The following is a 21,582-nucleotide window of genomic DNA, read 5'->3' on the forward strand; positions in this document are numbered from 1 at the left end:
CCTACATGTACTGCAAAAATTCAGTTAATGTCTTCAGGAGTAAAACTTATTTTTAATAAGGACAAAATTAAGTGTACCTTTAAATATTTACCTGTTTAACACCCACACCTATCATATTGCTTCTGAAGACATTATGCACATTTACATGCACACCAATCTGCTGGTTACTCCCAAAAATCAGACATAGCAAGAAATCCATATTTACCTGGCATTTGAAATAATCATGTTATTCTCTACTTTTGGTGTGAAACAGTGAAGAGGCATGCGCTCAACATGTGCCAGGCAAGGTGTTTACATGGCACGCAAAACTGCCTTAATGAGCAAAACTCTACCTGTGTTGATCAGGTTATTCATTAGCCATTTATGGCCTTTACAATGTTTATTTTATTAACATGACCGCACTCATTGTCGGCTTGGTATAATCGGTTTAAGAACGTGCATGTAAACGTGCTCACTGATTTAAAAACTGGAGTCATATGGATTACTTTTATGCTGCCTTTATGTGCTTTTTTTTTTTTTTTAAATGTAGGTACCCTTTCACTTGTGAGGACCTACAGAGCTGAGATATTCTTCTAAAAATCTTATTGTTCAGCAGAATAGCAAACGTCATACACATCAGGGATGGCACGTGGGTGAGTAAATGATGAGAGAATTTGCGTTTTGGGGTGAATTATCTCTTTAAATATTACACCAGCCTAAGATTGTTTGCTGGTCTGAGTGGGTCTCAATAGCTAGGTCAGGTTGGTTGGTTTTAGAGGGGTTCTGGGCACTTTTCAGCTGGTCACACAGAGGGAGCAGTTAAGAATAGCAAACCAGTTCAGACTGGTTTGGGATGTTTTTCAACAGGAGAATGAGCAAGCCAACCCTAACCGTATCTTTGGCAGCAGATCAGCCTCCGGAGGGCGCAGTATCGTCTCATTAGCGGCTGCTGGATGTTGTTTTGTGCAGTGAGACAATCCGACTGAATGGCGGAGAGACACTTCAGCATGGCAGAAAACGTCGAAATCCACGAAAACCCTCCTGTTTTAGATTAAAGGTGAGTTGTCTGCAGGAGAAAATTATTCTGAGCTGTCTCATCTACCATCGACTTCAAAGGGTCTTAGTTAATGTCACTGCTCCCTAAACATTGTCTTGCGCTATTACTGCTTATGAAGAGAGCCGTTATTGAGTAATCTAGTGTTAAATAATCATCTTGATATTTCATAACATGTCTGACGCGTTGTTAACTAATCATAGTTACCAGGTGAGTTGGTGTGCTTTCTTCTGATCAGGCAATATTTTAGCTTGATCAACTTCCTCGCATTTCTTTGGGTTGACAGAACAATTTGTTCTTTGTTTTTTTTTTTAATTGGAGCTAATAATTATTGCTTTTCTTGAGTTTAGGAGGAAAGTCATAATATTTGTTTTTCTGTAAGACTGTAATGGGCCTGCCAGTTAATTAGTTAATTATTCTGTTTTAGGTTAGAATTGAAGGGTTTACAATTATTAGTAAGTGATTACATTACTGGTTACTAGCATTGGCTGAATGCCATGATTCAGTTCCATAGACTGTAAAACAAAAATAGTTAACACAAAAATATCTCTGCTCACACTTCAGGTTGTTTTATTAGCTGTCAACAATTGCAGTTGTTGATAGTTGTACACATTTTCTGTCTGTCTGGATTCACAAGGAGAGAAATTAAGGTGCATGTTTGTCAATTTCTCCCCATTTAATAGAGTGAGATATCTGTGTGCATTACTCAATATTACAGTAATCCAGCATTATATGTGCAGCAGGCTTCTGTACTTCATACTGTAATAAACATTAATGGTCTGAATGGGTGTCCTTGGATTGAGAGGCCATTATACCTCTGCAGAGATGGAAGCCTATCAGCCCTTTGGTTATTTGCTTATAGATTAGTGGTGTACCGATCAGGAAAATTGAGGCTGATATCGATCTCTGATTTTTTTATTTTAATAAAGTTATATTCTGCAGTTATATGTTAATGCCCCACACAGTAAAATGACCGTAATGCTTTACAAAAAGGTTCCATTTGTTAACGTGAACTAATGAACTTAATGATAGTTAAACATAAACCAATACATTTTTTAAACCAAAGTTGTATTAGTTAATGCACTATGAACTAACAATGAACAATTATATTTTTATTAACTAACATTATGATTAAAAATATCTTTACAGCATTTATGTTCATTGTTTGATCATGATACCTAATGCATTAACTAATGTTAAAGAATGGAACCTTTTTATTAAGTGTTACAAAAATTACATAAAAATTACATTAATGTGAATTGCTAACATTTATTTGTATTGAAAACCGTTATTAATAGTTCTGTTGTCAGTATCAAAATGTCATTGTGATATACTGGCAAACAAAAACTATGAGAGCATTACACACAGGCAGGGTTGGGAGGGTTACTTTTGAAATGTACTCCACTACAGATTACAGAATACATGCTGTAAAATGTCATTTGTAACGTATTCCGTTTATTTATCTAAATACTTTGGATTACTTCTTCAGCACTGGTTGATTTTTTTTTTTCCGCTGGTTTTGACTATAAAACCTCTGCCAGTACAGTAAGACGAAATACACAGGTTAAAAATACATTCTTTGATAAACCTAAATATCTTATGCAGTGTTGTTTCTAAAACAAGATCAATCAAACTGATCTTGTTTTAAGGATTTTTAGATATTTTTACAGGAAAACAATACAAATAAATATTATCAAGAATATGATTTTTGCCCTAATATCAAAGGTATTTGAGGAAAAAATACTTTTTGAATGTAACTGTGTTCTAATTACCAATGATTTAAATTGTAACTGTAGTGGAATACAGTTACTTATATTTTGTATTTTAAATACGTAATCCTATTATATGTATTTCATTACTCCCCAAACCTGCACACAGCAGAGATACTTTAAAAGATTATATATATATATATATATATAAAACATCCATTTGAAGCTTAAAAACTGCTGCAGTCAGAAATCATTAATATCTATGATTTGTTTACTGTATTTGGCGTTTTGCTGTAACACAAATCACTAATTATTAAGCAAATGCATGAAGACTCTGTGCCGTTATGGTTAAAATGTAATTGCTGTGATTAGTGATTATGTGACACATGTTATTCTGATTTAATTTGGGATCCTCACAGAATAGCGCTGAGATGAGAGAACTTGGAGAGCTGCATGTTTGTTTGACACCGCGAGTGAGCATATTGAACGGAGTGAAGATGAAAGTGTTCATGATCTCTATCGCTCAACACTACTTCTGATTTTGTCAGGACTCACGTGCTCAGATTTGTATTTGCATGTTTATTTGCTGTTTAATGAATTTTATACCCATTAGCAGCCTCTTTATCCTCTTTGTGCTCACAGCGCAGTGAGTCAGAATTATTACTGTAATGACTAGAAAATTGGCAATTTAATATTCATACATTTAAAAAACAAAACGGCATATTCATGTGAATTACACTGTCTGAAAGTTTAAATTCGTTAATGCTTAGAATTGCCGAAGGCCCCTCTGACATGCTTAAATTTAGTAGTGTTTGTGTTATTCCCTGCATGCTGCAAAAAAAATCAGCCCTAAATCTAGGCACAATTGGCTGATCGAAGTTCACGGATTTAAGACGAATATTGGCCGATTTCGATCGGTGACCGGTCGATCGGTGCACCCCTATTATAGATTTTCCCCTCTGTATTTGTGGCATAAGAGTGTGTTTGGTTCAGGCTTCGGCACTTTGTGCATTTTGACTGGGTACAATCTAATTAAATGAATACAGCTGTGAATGAAGGCGTATTGCATGCAGAATACATCCAGGCTAGCACTGCCTGCAGCACAGTTGCTATCGGTCAAAGTGTCATGTTTTATTACATCTTAAAAGGCTGCGTATGTAGACTATGTGGAGGGTGGCCCACCCACAGCAGTGTGCTCAGTAGATAAGATATCAAAGCGCTGTGCCATAATGATCACCCTTGCCTCTAGTGGTTGTTTTTCTTATATATATATATATATATATATATATATATATATATATATATATATATATATATCTCAGTACTTTATTCTATAACGTTATTCTATAAAGTACTGACAGCATTTCTCCCAAATTCCAAATAAAAATATTGTCATTTAGAGCATTTATTGCAGAAAATGTCAACCGGTCAAAATAACAAAAACGATTTAGTGCTTTCAGACTTCAGATAATGCAAAGAAAACAAGTTAATACACATTTTTAAACAACACAATACTAATGTTTTTACTTATGAAGAATTCAGAAATCAATATTTGGTGGAATAACCCTGATTTTCAATCACAGCTTTCATGCGTCTTTGTATGCTCTCTGCTAGTCTTTCATATTGCTGCTGGGTGACTTTATGCCACTCCTGGCCCAAACATTCAAGCAGCTTGGCTTTGTTTGATGGCTTGTGACCATCCATCTTCCTCTTGATCACATTACAGAGGTTTTCAGTGGGGTTCAGTTCTAGAAATTGGGCTGGCCATGACAGGGTCTTGATCCGGTGGTCCTCCATCCACACCTTGATTGACCTGGCAGTGTGGCATGGAGCATTGTCCTGCTGGAAAAAACAATCCTTAGAGTTGGGGAACATTGACAGAGCAGAAGGAAGCAAGTTTTCTTCCAGGATAACCTTGTACGTGGTTTGAGTCATGTGCCCTTCACAAAGACAAATCTGCCCGATTCCAGCTCTGCTGAAGCACCCCCAGATCATCACTGATCCTCCACATGGTCATCTAATGGTTAGATGGAGACCTAGAGAGGTCTTCGAGCCACAGTGTCTCACACACTACTGTGAAATTTGGTGGAGGATCGGTGATGATCTGGGGGTGCTCTGAGAATTGTTATTTCCATGAAACGCATGAAAGCTTTGATTGAAAATCAGGGTTATTCCACCAAAACTCTTTCTAAGTTAAAACATTATAATTGTGTTGTTTACAAATGAATATGAAATTGTTTTCTTTGCATTATTTGAGGTCTGAAAACACTGTATCTTTTTTGTTATTTTGACCTATTGTTATTTTATTATCTCTAAATGACTATTTTTATTTGTGAGAAATGTTCTCCGTACTTTATAGAATAAAACAAAAATGTTTATTTTAATCAAATACATACTTCTAAATAGTCAATTCAGAGAAACTGATAATTTCACAGTGGTCTCGTTATTCTTTCCAGAGCTGTGTGTGTGTGTGTGTGTGTGTGTGTATATATATTTGTTGCTAAATTGGCAAAAACATTGCTTTTTAAAACCAGATGACCTTTCTTTGATCTGAAAATGATTGATGAGGTCAGTAGAGGTTCTATTTACAATGTTTAGCTTATACTAACAATGTTGTATAGCTCATATAATTTGTACCTTTGCTGCTTATCTGTGTATTATATACTTCTGTATCAATTGTTCACTCTGTCTTTCAGGTGGGCCGGCAGGATGGGGGAAGGACCTGCTGTCAGGGTTTCGGCTGCCATCACGCCCATGCAGCAGATGCTGGCATCTGGCACTGGAGCTGTACTAACATCCCTTTTTGGTAAGCAATCAAATCAGCATATTAATTTCTCTATTTAGGGGAAATTCTGTTTTCACTGCAAATGTCTGTGATGTCACTTCCTCCATTTGTCCAGTTTAAGCCTATGTTTCCGTTACATCCATTAGATCACAGTTCATGTATTGAGGCTAAATCTGTAATACACTCTGTCCCACCGTTTCTCTCCATTTCTCCCTTTCACTCTAAAGTCACACCATTGGATGTGGTGAAGATCAGACTTCAAGCCCAACAAACTCCCCTCTATCAAGGTACAGTTCTCATAAAGCTCATAAACAGACAGAATCTGTTGGCCAGTGAGATTGGCCTCGGGGTAATACAGCAAAATCCATTTACTCTACACCTGGTATATGTGATCCGTTGAGGGTTATCCAATGGCCCAGCAGAGACATGCTGTTTAACCTTGGTAGTTGCATGCATCCTGTGGCCCCTCGTTATTGTCTTTGATTTAATTCAGTCATTACTTCAGTGTTAATTCATGTTGATGAACCTCTTAAAGGAAAAATGGGAAACAGAGGATGTTTGAAATAATCTAAATACCGTTACTTTCAGATATTCTTCCATTTATAATTTTAATGTAAGCACAAACATGTTTGTAGCAGAATTATAAGTTAGTGAGGTACATCTGTTAACTGAACTTCAGATGTGCATGCCTCATGCAGTCTTTTAATATTGGTTGATATCTGGCACACACACTGAAGAAGTTCGGTGAAATCTTGTACAGTATACATTGTGCTTTTCCAAAAAATTGTAACTGTTATTTCCCTTTAAATCTGTACATAATCAGCTTGTTTTAGCACTGTGGATCATTTACTGGCCCTTTGTTGCTGTCTGGGACGCTTTGGTATGGATTAGCGTTTACACAACAAATGAAATCTGGTCACGAGCTAAAACTGTAAATGTGGTTTGAGTGGTCGAATCACAGGAAGTATTTACACTTGGACACTTCATGCGTTTTTACTATTCAGATTGCTATCCAATTGAATAAGCACATTCCATTTACACTTGGCCACACAAATAATCCGCATTATATGCAAATAGAACAGTTCACTTCCGTGATTATGCTAATTTGTAACGTGCTTTATTATTTGATTCCAAGTGACTTTGCCCTGTATGGGCATTTGTGTGTGAGCGCACTGTATTTTTCCCTTCGGGCTTGTCGTAAGTAAGGTATGTCTGTGCGCGTCAGCTGCAATCATTGTCAGTGTTCAGTTTTAGTTTCATCAGCAGTCTGAATTAAATAAAGAAAATGTTTCTCTTTCCAACAACATGTATCCGTTTGTTATTTTTTTTTTATTGCCCTATGCGAGACTCTGTAACAGCTGTTATCGCATTTTCCCAATGCTGACGAAGTTCTGTTTTCACTGAGTAAAGTTTGCATGTGTAACTTGAATGGCCAGATGCATTTGCACTTGACCGAGTTTCATGTGGAATGCATCTCAAACAACCTCCGGTCTTTGAGAATCCGTCTTGGAGAGCATTTACACTTGGTCTTTTCATGAAGCGACCAATATTAAATTTCCCCACAAATAGTTTTGGATCCGAAACGGATATACCAGGTGTAAGAAGGGCACATGCTCCGCTGTTTCTAAAATGTGGCTCAACTTTGATGTTTTCTTATTAGGGCTGCACAATTAATCGAATAAATAATTAAGATTACAATTACAGCTACCACAATTAACTAATCGTATTGGTTAATGAGTAATTAACAATTTAATTTTCTATTTAATGTGTGTTTTTGCAGTGGTTGAGCATATCACGTACAAGTTCAATGCTCGCTTCTTTGTACATATTTATTCAAAATTTAAATAACTTGTTTTTCCTAAGAAGGCCAATGTTAAGTTGACAGTTGACATTTACTGATAAAATAGCCACAAAGTAATTCAGAAACAGTTCTTTGCTTGTTTTGGATGTGTTGCCGACGTAATAGGGCATGCAGTTAATCCACCAGATTAACTGCATGCCCTATGTAAATTGTATTCATCGAAATTAAACGCAATTGCAATATCAAGGGAAATAATCGACAATGGTGATTTTTGTCATAATCGTGCAGCCCTATCTCTCATATAGAGATGCTTCTATTTAGCAATTGCACTGCAAGTTCCAATCAAATGCATAACTGCTTAAACATTCTTTATTACGTGGTCTTATTGTAAAACAGGTCAGTCTGATCAGTCATCACTGCTTCTTTCTGACTGGTTTTCTCTGCTCCACTTACCTTTTGAGAGATTAAGCTGAGATTTTGACAAGATGTGTGTCTAATACCAGCAGAATCAAGCTTTAGCTAATAACGTAGTGTAAGGCCTTTATAGCTCAGGCTTTTGTCTTCCTTCATACTGTGGTTTGCATTTGCTGTATGCACATATCTCTCTCTCATAGCCCTAGCAGCAGAATCAAGGCCCTGGACTGGGGTCATCCGGCCTTCAAAATGTGAGTATGTTAGAGCAGGCACTGCACAAACTGTCATCTGTACTCACAGTCCTCGCTTCACTAACACTAACACTCACACTAACTACCATTCAAAGAACTGACAATGCCAAACAACAGCTACATAGAAAAGACTTACTGTCCTCACTGTTTTTTTGCAAGTAATGAAATCGGATCTGTTTGTTCAGACTGTGTAGTCAATATCTGGTATATCTACATTGGTTGCCATTTGTTGTGAAGTGTCAGCACGATGCTAAGAGACATGCGAGAGTAGTGGTCATATTTATGTGTTTTTTTTTGTTGTTTTTTTTTGTTTTTTTTCTGGTAAGACTATAATAATAACTAAACTGATTTGAGTTGGATATGCCAAAAAAAAAAACTAACAAAAAAAGTTGTCTTTAAGGGTAAATACAAACTGGGGGCACAGTGCAAACAGACATAACACGTGCACAAACACCCCCCCCCCCAAGAAAGAATAGCTCTGCAAAGATGAAAGCTTCCTTAGACCTATATTGATATTTTTAAATGTACATTTCCTGAAATGAATGTTCACAATTGTTCATAGCACACTTTAGTAGCTGAATGAACTATAAACAGTAATGTGAATGCAGCAGGCAGTATGTGTGTCAATAAGTGGCAATTGACAACTCCCTCTAGCTATGTGTGGATCATATTGATTAACACCAACTTACAGTTAGGAAAACAGACAAGCATATTATTATTTAGTCCAGAGTGACAAGCATTAAAATACAGTAGGTATATCTTAAAAGTGTGCTTTTTGCCATCTAGTTAAGGGAATTCAGTTGAAAAAACAAACATGTGGAACATTAACCGAGCAAATGGGGAAAGAGCCAGGGAGTTTGTTTTTCTTTCTTTTTTTTATGGAAGGACTTACCTTGAACCTGTCTCGCAGAATGTCTAAAAATAGTAGAAAGTCTACTTGCTTGTGCCAAAGCTGGATTTGGTTTACACTGCTGTGGCATGGTCAGTGCCATGGTCTCTAATATTTATAGAACTTCTTATCTAAGGTTTCAGTCCTAATTGCCAAAGTCCTTTGAACAAAAAACAGAATATTTTTAGGAAATTCGTACTTGGAAAAGCACATGTTAGATGCGTTACATTTCTGTTGTATAAAGACAAATATACAGGAGTCACGCAGACTACTGACTGTGTAGACAAAGGGTTTTCAAACTAGGGTCTGAGGGGCACACGGGTGTCTGAAAAAATCTTTTGGACAAAAAAGGGGGATAGTTAAAAAACATAGATAAATACTTTAATTCTAAAACTATGGGGTTAATCAAAAAAAGAAAATTCTGTTGACAGCCATAGTTTTAAATCATAAGAAATAAAAACCAATCTGTATCTAATTTGATGTTATGAAAAAAAAAAAAAAAAATTTTTTGTTTTGTACTTCACTATTCTCTTTAAAGCTGCCTTGAAACAATATTTATTGTAAAAAGTGCTATCAGATACTATTTAGCAGAGATGGGCCAATTCTATTTAAATTAATGGGAGAAATTGGAATGCCCAACCAAGTAGCTCTTGCACCCAAAGGTCAACGGATGTAGAAAGTAAGTTCCACCATACAAGAAAAAGAGGCAATCACCTTTTATATACAGACATTACCTGTCAATCAACTCAAGAATGCACATTAACAATTCAAGCTGGGGAAATTGTGTGTTTTTGCATAATATGATGTAAAAGCACAATTTATTAGTCTAATAATATAAAATATTATTGCTGATTTGAAATATGTTCCTTGATTGTAATCTTGACCAACCGTCTTTTGAGATTTCATTCTTTCCCCATTCAAGTAGATAGGAGCTGCACTGGCATTACTGGAATTAGCCTTCCAAGAGCATTCCAAAGATGGCTGACAGTGGACTGACTTGCTAGAAAAACCTTGGTGCTATTCAAATAAATTTGAATTTAATTGAAAATGTTCAGGCTTAAACATCTAAAGACACAAATTAATAAAAGTATATATTTTCCATAATTTTCTTTAGTACAATGGCACTATTAAAGTCATTTATATAAATTTTGCATACATCTCTTTTATAATATCTTTAGTTTACTTTGTTCTCACTCTCAGGAGGTCCCTTGGGATCATCATACTGTATTTGGGGGTCCTTTGTTTCAAAAAGACTGAAAAACCCCTGGTGTAGACCATTGTTTTATTTTTGTTGTTGTAAATAACCCTATTGTGGAAATAGATTTATTTTAAGGATGTGCATGTGGGACATTTTTATTGCTCAAAAGTGCGATAGAGGGCAATAGAACAAAACAACATTAGTTAAAATGAACTAACAATGAACAATACTTTTACAGCATTTATTAATCTTTAGTTAATGTTAATTTCAACATCCAATTTTTAAATAAAAAATAACAATTGTATTTTTATTTACAAAGATTAATAAATGCTTAAAAAAATATATTGTTCATTGTTTGTTTATGATACTTAATGCATTAACTAATGTGAAAGAATGGAACCTTATTGTAAAGTGTTACTGGAATACTATATCTATAAACTGCAGACGTAGTAAGAGTAGGAAGTATGCTATTCCGAATTTAGCAATTGTGCATATGCCTCATATGCACTACTTCACGCAATTTTCTTTTTTTAAGAAAATGTTTCAAGTTAAAATAGTAGGTCAGAACTTCTCAATGTTATTGAACACAAGAATGCATCCTGTGTCTCCAAAACTCCCAAATCCTCTCAAATGTTACCCTGAACTAAAAGTCACTGTTTACATTGTTCATCAGTTCAAAATGCAGTCATGTAATTGTGTTTTCAAATTTGAATATGATTGACTCTACTACTTGGGCATTCCTACCCATCCCTAATTTATTTACAAAAAATAAGCCTTATTTTACAAATTATGTTTACATTAATTATTATTTTATTTTTTTGCTTTTAGGGAAATGTTTTCTCTATTGTAACGGCTTGATGGACCACATCTATGTATGTCAGAATGTTTCAACCTGTGCCAGCTGGTACAAAAACCCCACCCACTTCAGCGGCACTGTGGTAAAAATTCAGTTACTTGCATGGACGTTTCAAAATTTGTATTCCAGGTTTCAGAATCACACATACTGATGATGAATTCATGTTTTGTATGTCAGGATGCATTTGTGAAGATCACACGTCATGAGGGGCTCAGGTCTCTGTGGAGCGGACTTCCCCCCACAATGTAAGTGCAACCCCATAGTGCCAGGGAACAGTTAAAAATTAACTGAATTCTGACCTACTTTACTGTGCTACATCAGTTTTATAGGGCATAAATTTAACTCATGCTATAATATTTAGATTAGTCAGAGTTTGTTCATAGCTCGGTTTCTGTGTGGGCCTATTTTGGTTGAAGTAGTTCTGAATCCTTTTTTGTTTTATTTTGGAAATTGGAACAAAAGTGCATGCTGTATATGCAGCTCATGATTATGACTTTTTATGACTGATTATGACTGTGCTTTGACTTTGTCAAATAAATAAATGTCAAGTTAATGTTTAGATGTCTGAATTGACTTCACTGTAAACTAGTTCATCTGTTAACTAGAGCAGAGTGGGCTGTTGAACAGTTCATCCAGTGGTTGCCAGAGAATATTTCCACTGCCAACTGCCATGAAACATTGATCCTGAGTTGGCCTAAAAAGTTTGACTGTTAAAGGATAGTACACCCACAAATTAAAATTCTCCAATTTATGCACCCCTTTGTTGTTCCGAACCCATTTTACATATCATGGAACACAAAAGGAGAGATTTGAGTCAACATTCACTTGTATTGTATGGAAAAAAGATGCAATGAAAGTGAATAGTGACTGAGACTAACATACCGCCTAATATCTCCTTTTGTGTTTCACAAAATAAAGAAAGTCATACAGGTTTGGAACAATATCAGGGTAAATGATGAAAGAATTTCTATTTTTGGGTGAACTATCCCTTTAAATGTGACTGTTAGTGTTGATACTCAGTTCTTTAAAAATGTTATAATGCACAAGTTGTATTTTTGAATGCTGATTGGTACGTGTGTTTATATTTGTGTATGAAGGGTGATGGCAGTACCAGCCACAGTCATCTACTTCACTTGTTACGACCAATTGAGAGACTTCCTGCGTTATGGCATGGGCTATCAGGGGGATCACATCCCTCTCATAGCAGGAGGGCTAGCCAGATGTTAGTACATGGACACACATGGTTTAGACTCTTAAAGAAGTAGTTTACCCAAAAATATAAATTCTAAATATTAAATAAATATTAACGTCTCTCTGTGCTGCTTAGTGGGAGCGGTGTCCGTGATCAACCCTCTGGAGTTGGTACGCACAAAGATGCAGTCACGCAGGCTACCTTACAGTGAGCTGATGGTGTGTATCCGCTCGGCTGTGGCTCAGGATGGCTGGCTGTCACTCTGGAGAGGTTGGGGTCCCACTGTACTACGGGACGTGCCCTTCTCCGGTCAGTGACCTGTATACTGCCTGACAGTCTATGATGGCTAAGGGACGTTTTGCATATGCAATGTATAAATCTTGAAATTTTTTCCCCTCAGCCCTGTATTGGTTTAACTATGAACTTGTGAAGGCACAGCTGTGTGAGAGGTATAGGGTCCCACAGACCTCTTTCACCATCAGTTTTACTGCAGGGGCCATCTCGGGAGCGGTGAGTATCTCGTGGTCAATTTTCCTCACTCTCAAATACAGATATGTTTGATGGTTGAATAAAGTGACTTATTAAACTGCTATCTGGAATTCTCTATTCTGATTGGTCAATCGAGCCATTCAGTTGTCAGATATTTCTGAGTAATGACAGCACATCAAGGAATAAAGTGATATTTCACTAGAAATCCACGTGTTGCCAGTCATCTTCCCACTTCTTGTATTCAACTAATACAATAATTTAAACTCATATTTTATGTCCTCTTGTTTTTGCAATACAAATACCTTAAAGAATTTAGACTCACACCAAATATTATTTCAAAAACAAAATATTCATATTGTGCAATTTAACATTCATGGCTTATTTTAGTCTAATAAGGTTCTGCATATCTTTTATCGGACACAAGAACATAAAAATAATCTGTATCAGTATTTGTTGTAAGAAAACAATTTTGGTCACTATCTAGATATGAATGCTCCTAAATTAATATAGATGCATTGATGTGTTTACGTAAGTCAACTGAGAAAGATAAGAGAGACAGGGAGTACAGGTGAACAGTTTTATATCTTATCGATGTCAAAACAAATGATAAATATAGGAGAGAAAACAATATTAGGAATTGGAAGGTTTTTGTGTAAACTATCATTCTACATTGTAGAAGTGTCCTGTAACTGACTTGGTTTTGCAGTGCCGATATAATTGTTAAATTATTCTTGAATTAATTGAATTAAATGTATAAAATTTGCTATCTTTTTGCTGAGATAATGTTTTTGCCAAAGACATTTGTCCTCTTGGATGCTGAATATATCATTAACATCTGACGATTAACTTAATGTCCAGCATACTGTATTGCCCTTTCTTATCAGATTTGATATAATATACAGTGGGTACGGAAAGTATTCAGACCCCCTTAAATTTTTCACTCTTTGTTATATTGCAGCCATTTGCTAAAATCATTTAAGTTCATTTTTTTTTCCTCATTATTGTACACACAGCTCCCCATATTGACAGAAAAACACAGAATTGTTGACATTTTTGCACCTTTATTAAAAAAGAAAAACTGAAATATCACATGGTCCTAAGTATTCAGACCCTTTGCTGTGACACTCATATATTTAACTCAGGTGCTGTCCATTTCTTCTGATCATCCTTGAGATGGTTCTACACCTTCAATTGAGTCCAGCTGTGTTTGATTATACTGATTGGACTTGATTAGGAAAGCCACACACCTGTCTCACAGTGCATGTCAGAGCAAATGAGAATCATGAGGTCAAAGGAACTGCCTGAAGAGCTCAGAGACAGAGTTGTGGTAAGGCACAGATCTGGCCAAGGTTACAAAAACATTTCTGCTGCCCTTAAGGTTCATAAGAGCACAGTGGCCTCCATAATCCTTAAATGGAAGACGTTTGGGACGACCAGAACCCTTCCTAGAGCTGGCCGTCCGGCCAAACTGAGATATCGGGGGAGAACAGCCTTGGTGAGAGAGGTAAAGAAGAACCCAAAGATCACTGTGGCTGAGCTCCAGAGATGCAGTCGGGAGTTGGGAGAAAGTTGTAGTAAGTCAACCATCACTGCAGCATCCACCAGTCAGGGCTTTATGGCAGAGTGGCCCGACGGTAGCCTCTCCTCAGTGCAAGACACATGGAAGCCCGCATGGAGTTTGCTAAAAAACACCTGAAGGACTCCAAGATGGTGATCAATAAGATTCTCTGGTCTGATGAGACCAAGATAGAACTTTTTGGCCTTAATTCTAAGCGGTATGTGTGGAGAAAACCAGGCACTGCTCATCACCTGTCCAATACAGTCTCCACAGTGAAGCATGGTGGTGGCAGCATCATGCTGTGGGGGTGTTTTTCAGCTGCAGGGACAGGACGACTGGTTGCAATCGAGGGAAAGATGAATGCGGCCAAGTACAGGGATATCCTGGATGAAAATCTTCTCCAGAGTGCTCTGGACCTCAGACTGGGCCGAAGGTTCACCTTCCAACAAGACAATGACCCTAAGCACACCGCTAAAATAACGAAGGAGTGGCTTCACAACAACTCCGTGACTGTTCTTGAATGGCCCAGCCAGAGCCCTGACTTAAACCCAATTGAGCATCTCTGGAGAAACCTGAAAATGGCTGTCCACCAACATTTACCATCCAACCTGACAGAACTGGAGAGGATCTGCAAGGAGGAATGGCAGAGGATACCCAAATCCAGATGTGAAAAACTTGTTGCATCTTTCCCAAAAAGACTCATGGCTGTATTAGATCAAAAGGGTGCTTCTACTAAATACTGAACAAAGGGTCTGAATACTTAGGACCATGTGATATTTCAGTTTTTCTTTTTTAATAAATGTGCAAAAATGTCAACAATTCTGTGTTTTTCTGTCAATATGGGGTGCTGTGTGTACAATAATGAGGAACAAAAATGAACTTAAATGATTTTAGCAAATGGCTGCAATATAACAAAGAGTGAAAAATTTAAGGGGGTATGAATACTTTCCGTACCCACTGTGTGTGTATATATATATATATATATATATATATATATATATATATATATTTTTTTTTTATTTTAATTTATTTTTTTATACACAGATAGCTGCAATTCTGACCTTGCCGTTCGATGTGGTGAAAACACACAGGCAAATCCAGTTAGGAGAGATGGAGACTCTCGGAGGTATTGCAACGTCTATTGTTTCACCTGTTAAGTAATTAACTCATTAGCAAAAGTTGTTTAACCAAACCTGAATATTTAGAAACATGATGTCATTAAGTGACAGGTACTTTAGGCTGTAATTAATTATAGTTGTCAGGCATCAAATTTTAATGATATTTGGACATTTTACAGCAGGCTCTGTGAATAAACCATCCTCCACTTGGAACATAATGAGGAATATCTGGACTGACATGGGGTACAGGGGATTGTTTGCAGGTAAGCTCTAGTAGTTTTAGTAGATGCTTCATTTACTAATCATGTCTACATAGGAATTTGTGCATAAAATCTGCTTACTAATGTTTTTAAGCAGAAATATATGAAAACACACGTATGCAAAAATCACAAACCCCCAGTGTCTTTATAAACATGGAATAACACAAAATGAATGTGTGTGTGTGTGCCCGTGCGCATGTGTGTGTGAGAGAAAATATCTTTTACCTACTATTTATAGTCTTATTTCAAAGAAACCAAAAATATGTACATTAAAGCTCAAGCAGGGATAGGGTCCATCCGTGTTCACTCAGCAAGAGCGCACAAATGGCTTATGCACTTGTTGTGCTGTTTTAAGACCGCGACAAACTAGGGCTGTGCGATAAAACAATATCGATATATATCACGATAAAGAAAATCCACGATAAGCTTTTGAGGAATTTTCGATATTTGCTGCATGTCGCTAAAACACAAGCAGTTCGGCTTTCTCGGGCTGCGTTTCCACTGGGGTGGACGAAATCCGCTCAAAGGCGCTCACAGCGCTAGTAGAGAGCTTCCTCCGCACCGCTGCCAATCCTATGATCCACCTTGCGTGCATGACGCTCTGCTTTCGTAGGAATTAATTGAAAACACTCTCCGCTTCGCTCACAACGTGCCAGTGGTAACGTAGGATCAGACTGGATGAACTTGCTTATGCTAGCTGCCTTTCTAACAATTAGGTTACGTCGGACACCGGATTGATTCCATCCGCACCGCAAGACTTCATGACAACGGTTGCGTCCTCTCATCATCTCTAGTGAAGCGCGCGACAGAACAACAGTGAAGTGGACAACAGCTCTGATCTTTCTGTATGGTTTCAAAGCACCTTTTAGACCAGGGTGTGCAAACTTTTTCTACTGGGGCCAGATGTAAAAAGAAATCGTGTCGGGGGCTGCATCGTAAAAAATAAATAACAAAAAAGTTACTAGATGCGATGCAACTAGATTGCCACAATTGCATCATATTTATATTCCATACCTATATTCCAAGTTTGAATCACATTTTTTTGATCAATAAAGGATATTTCTCTCAACAAGAACACTTAATAGCAATAGAATAGTGATGCTGGTTCAGAAATTAGGAGGCTCTGGGCAAAAATTCCCAAAAGTGACACAATGCCCTAACGTTCAAAATGTTGGTGTAAAAAATGCCCTAGGTTCTGTTTTTTTTAATACCATTTGATAAAGTCCTTAAAATTCTACTTTAAGAGTAACATAACCTGTTATGACATAAAATAGGTTTTAATAAAAGAAGTACATTTAACACCGTGAATTTTATATATTTAGAAACTATGCCCTCATAAACATAAAAAAATACCCCTGAAAATTAAATTCAGTGGGCAATTATTGGCCCCTTTATCGAAAAGTTTATTTCTGACAATGCAGTAATTTAACATTATATGAAATATTATACTGGGCTATGTTCAATTCCTATTTGATATTATGTTTTAACTTTAAGGTCCATGCAATGCAAAGCACGTAGAGCTGCTTCTGAGCAGTTTTGGGTGTGACACTTGGGTGTGATCTTAATGATCAGAATATTTTTCTGCTTTGACATTATTCAAGGAATTGCTCCTTATATAGTAATTCAAACAGTTTCTGTTATGTTGTTACTTCTATTACAAATACTATTTTAATTTTCTATTTTAATTTGATAACAAATTTTTGCGCTCTATATTTAACTTGACTGACGCGCAAGTGCAAGCTGAGCGTGTGCAGTACACGGAGAGATACACAAGTTTCTCATGCTCTCTCCCATGTCCTAACTCTCACCTTGTGATGGGAAATCCATGAATCATTTTTCATGTTTCAATGAAACATCAGAACGAACCAAATCACTACAACGAATTAAACTTCCCAGCGCTATAGAGGACGTTATAGAAATGTCTGCGCTCATTAAACTTGGTGCGGCCACTCGCGCTGCACATGGACAGCTCTTCTCAGTTGCATGATGCGTGGTTATATCGGGATATTTTATCGAGAATGAGTACATGAGCAAAAGATCTAACCTGATATCAGTCCTTTCACAAATGCAGAATATTTTTTGTGTGGTGCTTCTTCCATTCATTAAAAACTCCTGAACTCTTCCAATGTATGAAGCTGGTGGCAACTAACGAGAACACACTTTTGGAGACGATGCGTTTTGAAATGTGGCTGCACGAGCCAGCGACACTCAGTGTTCAGAATATTAATTTGATAAAATGTGTCAATAGCGGGACAAAATTTCTAGAACCTTTCGCGGGCCACATCAACGCTGTCGGCGGGCCATAGTTTGGACATTCCTGTTTTAGACCATAACGTTTTTCCCTTCTAAATGTATCTTTATTAATCAGCATGTTACGAGCCTTTAATAATAAACAAATCGATTTCTGTTCTAATTTTGTGAAAATTAACTAAAAATTACTAGTTGGTAGACTAGTCTCTCACTTTAATGAAAATATACAAATGTTTTTTACAGTTTTTAAAAAACTTTTTCTAAATTTTCTCTTGGGACAGTCCTGAACCCACATTCAGCATCATTCCACAGTCACAAGGGATTCTATGCACTATACTTGGGTATCTGAATCTAAAGAAATAAATATTTCATTTTAATGTAAAAATATCCCAACAAATACTGGACTGATGTCACTATGCTTCAGAACAAACAGATGATCTTTTAACATTCATTTTCAATTGATAAACGGTAAAAAACTGTAAAATTGGTAAAAGATCCCACAGACCCCACTGCTTTGGCCATCTCTGGACCCCCTGTGCAGTTTTATAGAGATTATTTTGACTGTTTAGAATTCATTTTTTCTTCTTTTCTTCCATCAACTTTGAAATAAAAAAAAAGGAAGTGCAATGTGTAAATGTAGATTGTGATAAATAACTATATCCAACATTATGAAAAGATTATCGTGATAACAATTTTGGCCATATCGCCCAGCCCTACGACCAACACCCCCTGGTGAACCGGGTTGTGAACCAGCGGGATGCGTGCATTTATCAGACCCAAAACCCATCTGCTTTGGTGACCTTGAGTTTATCGCACAATCTCCATTGAGGCAATGACTAATTCAGATGTCTGCCCTATCAACTTTCAGTGGTATTTTAGATGGCTACTATGGTGATCATGGGTTACAGGGAATTAGGGTTTGATTCCAGAGAGGGAGCCTGATGATCGGATGCCACATCCAAAGAAGGCAGCAGGCGTGCATAATATTTATTTCCACATTGAGTACTGCCTTATGTAACACACATACACACAGCCTGAACCCGTAGATGATGAGATAAATAAATTCTCCTGCTCAAGCTGCACTTCAAACACTCCAACCCAAGTTCATCCAGGATGTGGTACATATTGTAAAATTCAAAATTTTATAATTTCTATCAAATCATCAAAACTTTTATGTTTTTTGACCTTTGCTTCAGCAACATCCTACCCTATACATTTACAAGTTACCAGGTGCGGTAATGCTGAAAGCCCTTACATAGAGATGGTTTGGATGTGTTTATGTAAATTACTACCTTTGTGCACACGCTACTTCATTTAGAATAATCAGGATTCATTAACATTAAAACAAGTTTAAGAACAAATTAATTTGTGTACTCACATTTTGTGAATCTATTCATGTGTATAAGTATGCAAAGTCCACGCAATTATTTGAATGAGGCCCGTTGACTTGATGACTTTACCTTCTTAAATAGAGACACAAATCAGTTAAGTGAGGACTGCTTATAACAGTAAAGATTTGAATTATGGCTGTCAATCGATTACAAATTGTAATCAAATTAATTACAGGATTTGCCGATTAATTGCATATATAAATACAGTATTTGCTGAGAAAGGCCCTCTAATAATAATAATAGTTATTTTAATTATAAAGATAATATGGATTTATAAAAATAATCCAGATAATCAAAATGCATTACATTATTGTGATAGACGCATAAAGCATTGATAAGGCAAAACAAAAGTGACTTTAGAAGTGGCTTTTTTTATTTACACATTATTTAACATAAGCCTATCATTGGCCTTTACTCCACAGCTATTCATTTTGCTGTTGAATTTGCCAATTTGTCTGAGATAGATGTATTATAAGGACTTTTCTAAGAACGTTAATATTTTTAACTCATTATTTTTTATCAAATTAATTGTTCTGAACTAATGCTTTACACCGACAGCCTTATGTAAAATTATGTGAAAAGATTTTTCTTTTTTTTGTTAAATTACTCTCTTGGATCCCAGCTTAGTATGCTGGGACAGCAATAAATAAGCTATTCGAGATTTTTTTTCTAAAAGTGTATTCAATGTGGCACTATCAGAAAATTTTCTTGTTTGTTCGAACATCCTGATGCTCAACCAAGGGAGTACGTTTTGGGAGTGGTGTTACAGGAAACCTTTTTGAAAACAGTCATTTATTTTTGCATTCCTTCTGTGCTAGTGGCACCAAAATGACACCCTTCACCTTTTAATGTTTTAACAGCAATTGATGTTGAATACATATTTAGATAAACCAATTTTTTTGTTTTCAGGTTTCCTCCCAAGAGTGATTAAAGTTGCTCCCGCCTGTGCAGTCATGATCAGCACTTATGAGTTTGGGAAGACCTTCTTTCATGAGCGTAATCTAAACCAGGCACAGTGTGGACTCTGAAGTGGTCATGAGGACCTACTGTTTGTCATTTTTTTTTCCCCTCCCATAAGGACCACGCTCTGACGCTGCACCAACTGAAGCAACGCACTGAAAATCCACAGCTGCAGCAGCCCTGAGAAAAAGAGACACACCTCCTTTTCAGTATGGCTGTTCCACTACAGTAAACACTGATGACTTTAGCCTAGCTTTTTCCGAGTCCCTTTTTTACTGAAAGAAACTCTAATTGTTGGGTGATATACCCACCAGGAATCAAAAGCTTCCATTGCATCTGGGACCTAAGCCCTCAGTTGTGAACCAGTGACAATACACAATATACACCAATACCCTGTGATGCCTTAAATAGAATTTTACGAAAGCATGCTGGCATAAAAAACTTCCTCACGATACCCCACCTATTGAAATGGCTGCCAGTTGGACTTGGCATCCAGCTTGCTGTACCTGCAGTACATGACTTTTTCACGTTCATTAAAGACACTGTGATGCCCTCTACTGTTCATGTTAAAGAACCTCACACAGAATGGATAAACCACTCATTGTTAGATTTTGTTCTTTGTTTTCAGTGGGACAATCCCATTTTGTTATCTATTTTTCTTAAAAGTAATAAGTCAGATTCAAGTCTGAAACCACTAGACTTGTCCTTTGTGGACCAAAACATCTGTGACACTGTTGGTTTAATTTCATTCCTTGAAAATGGAATGCACCCTTTTTGTTTAGTTTTTTAGACCAGATGATTTCTAGTGTGGGTTGATCCCTGGTCTTGTTCTGTGAGTGTGAACTACACCAATTCACTTCATTTATTTCAAATATGAACAATAAACATAAGTAAACATACTGCTGACTTGAAATTATTACACTGTGCTCAATGTACCGAAAAGCTTATATTTAAGAAAAGCATCACTTTCCATACATGAATCATACTGCATAACTGAAAGTTACTGATTGCATTTCAGAGTGAATGTGAAAATGTATCTTAAAAAAACAATGAAAACAAAACAGACCTATGATTGCTTATGAAATATGATCAGGATGCTTTACTCTTAAATGTAAGAGTACCATTCAAGCAAAAATGAAAAAATGAATTTTTTTTTAAGGATTATGTTTGTCTGATAATTTTAATTAATATATTCTCTAATATTTTGTTATTGCACACTTCTGTAAAGAATAAAAGTTTCAAAATATCAACATGTGTTATGTTAGTTATTGATTTGTTTTGGTGTATCATTTTCTTATATTCACAAATCAACCTCATTTGTTCTTAAAGGACAAGAACATAAGCCTTTTGGGGTTTCCATGCAATAACCTTTTTACATCAATGATAATCATATTTAACAGTATTAGTAAGAATAATACTAGCATTAAT

The 21,582-nt window shown here is 36.4% G+C and overlaps 1 protein-coding gene across 2 annotated transcripts; it reads left to right on the forward strand.

Annotated features, from left to right (window-relative positions):
* The first annotated feature begins 869 nt into the window (after positions 1-869).
* On the forward strand, positions 870-21,404 carry LOC127647356 (probable mitochondrial glutathione transporter SLC25A39). Of its 2 annotated transcripts, XM_052131544.1 has the most exons (12): positions 870-1,036; positions 5,439-5,548; positions 5,755-5,814; positions 7,943-7,993; positions 10,909-11,018; positions 11,114-11,181; positions 12,034-12,158; positions 12,264-12,437; positions 12,529-12,638; positions 15,220-15,301; positions 15,473-15,556; positions 20,104-21,404. In XM_052131544.1, exons 2-12 carry the CDS (start codon positions 5,452-5,454, stop codon positions 20,220-20,222), a joined length of 1,080 nt encoding a protein of 359 aa, XP_051987504.1. In that variant the 5' UTR covers positions 870-1,036; positions 5,439-5,451; the 3' UTR covers positions 20,223-21,404. The 2 variants fall into 2 exon arrangements, with proteins under 2 accessions (XP_051987504.1, XP_051987505.1); XM_052131545.1 differs by lacking the exon at positions 7,943-7,993.
* Positions 21,405-21,582: the final 178 nt, after the last annotated feature.

Source organism: Xyrauchen texanus, chromosome 8, assembly GCF_025860055.1.
Source record: "Xyrauchen texanus isolate HMW12.3.18 chromosome 8, RBS_HiC_50CHRs, whole genome shotgun sequence".
Classification (NCBI taxonomy): domain Eukaryota; kingdom Metazoa; phylum Chordata; class Actinopteri; order Cypriniformes; family Catostomidae; genus Xyrauchen; species Xyrauchen texanus.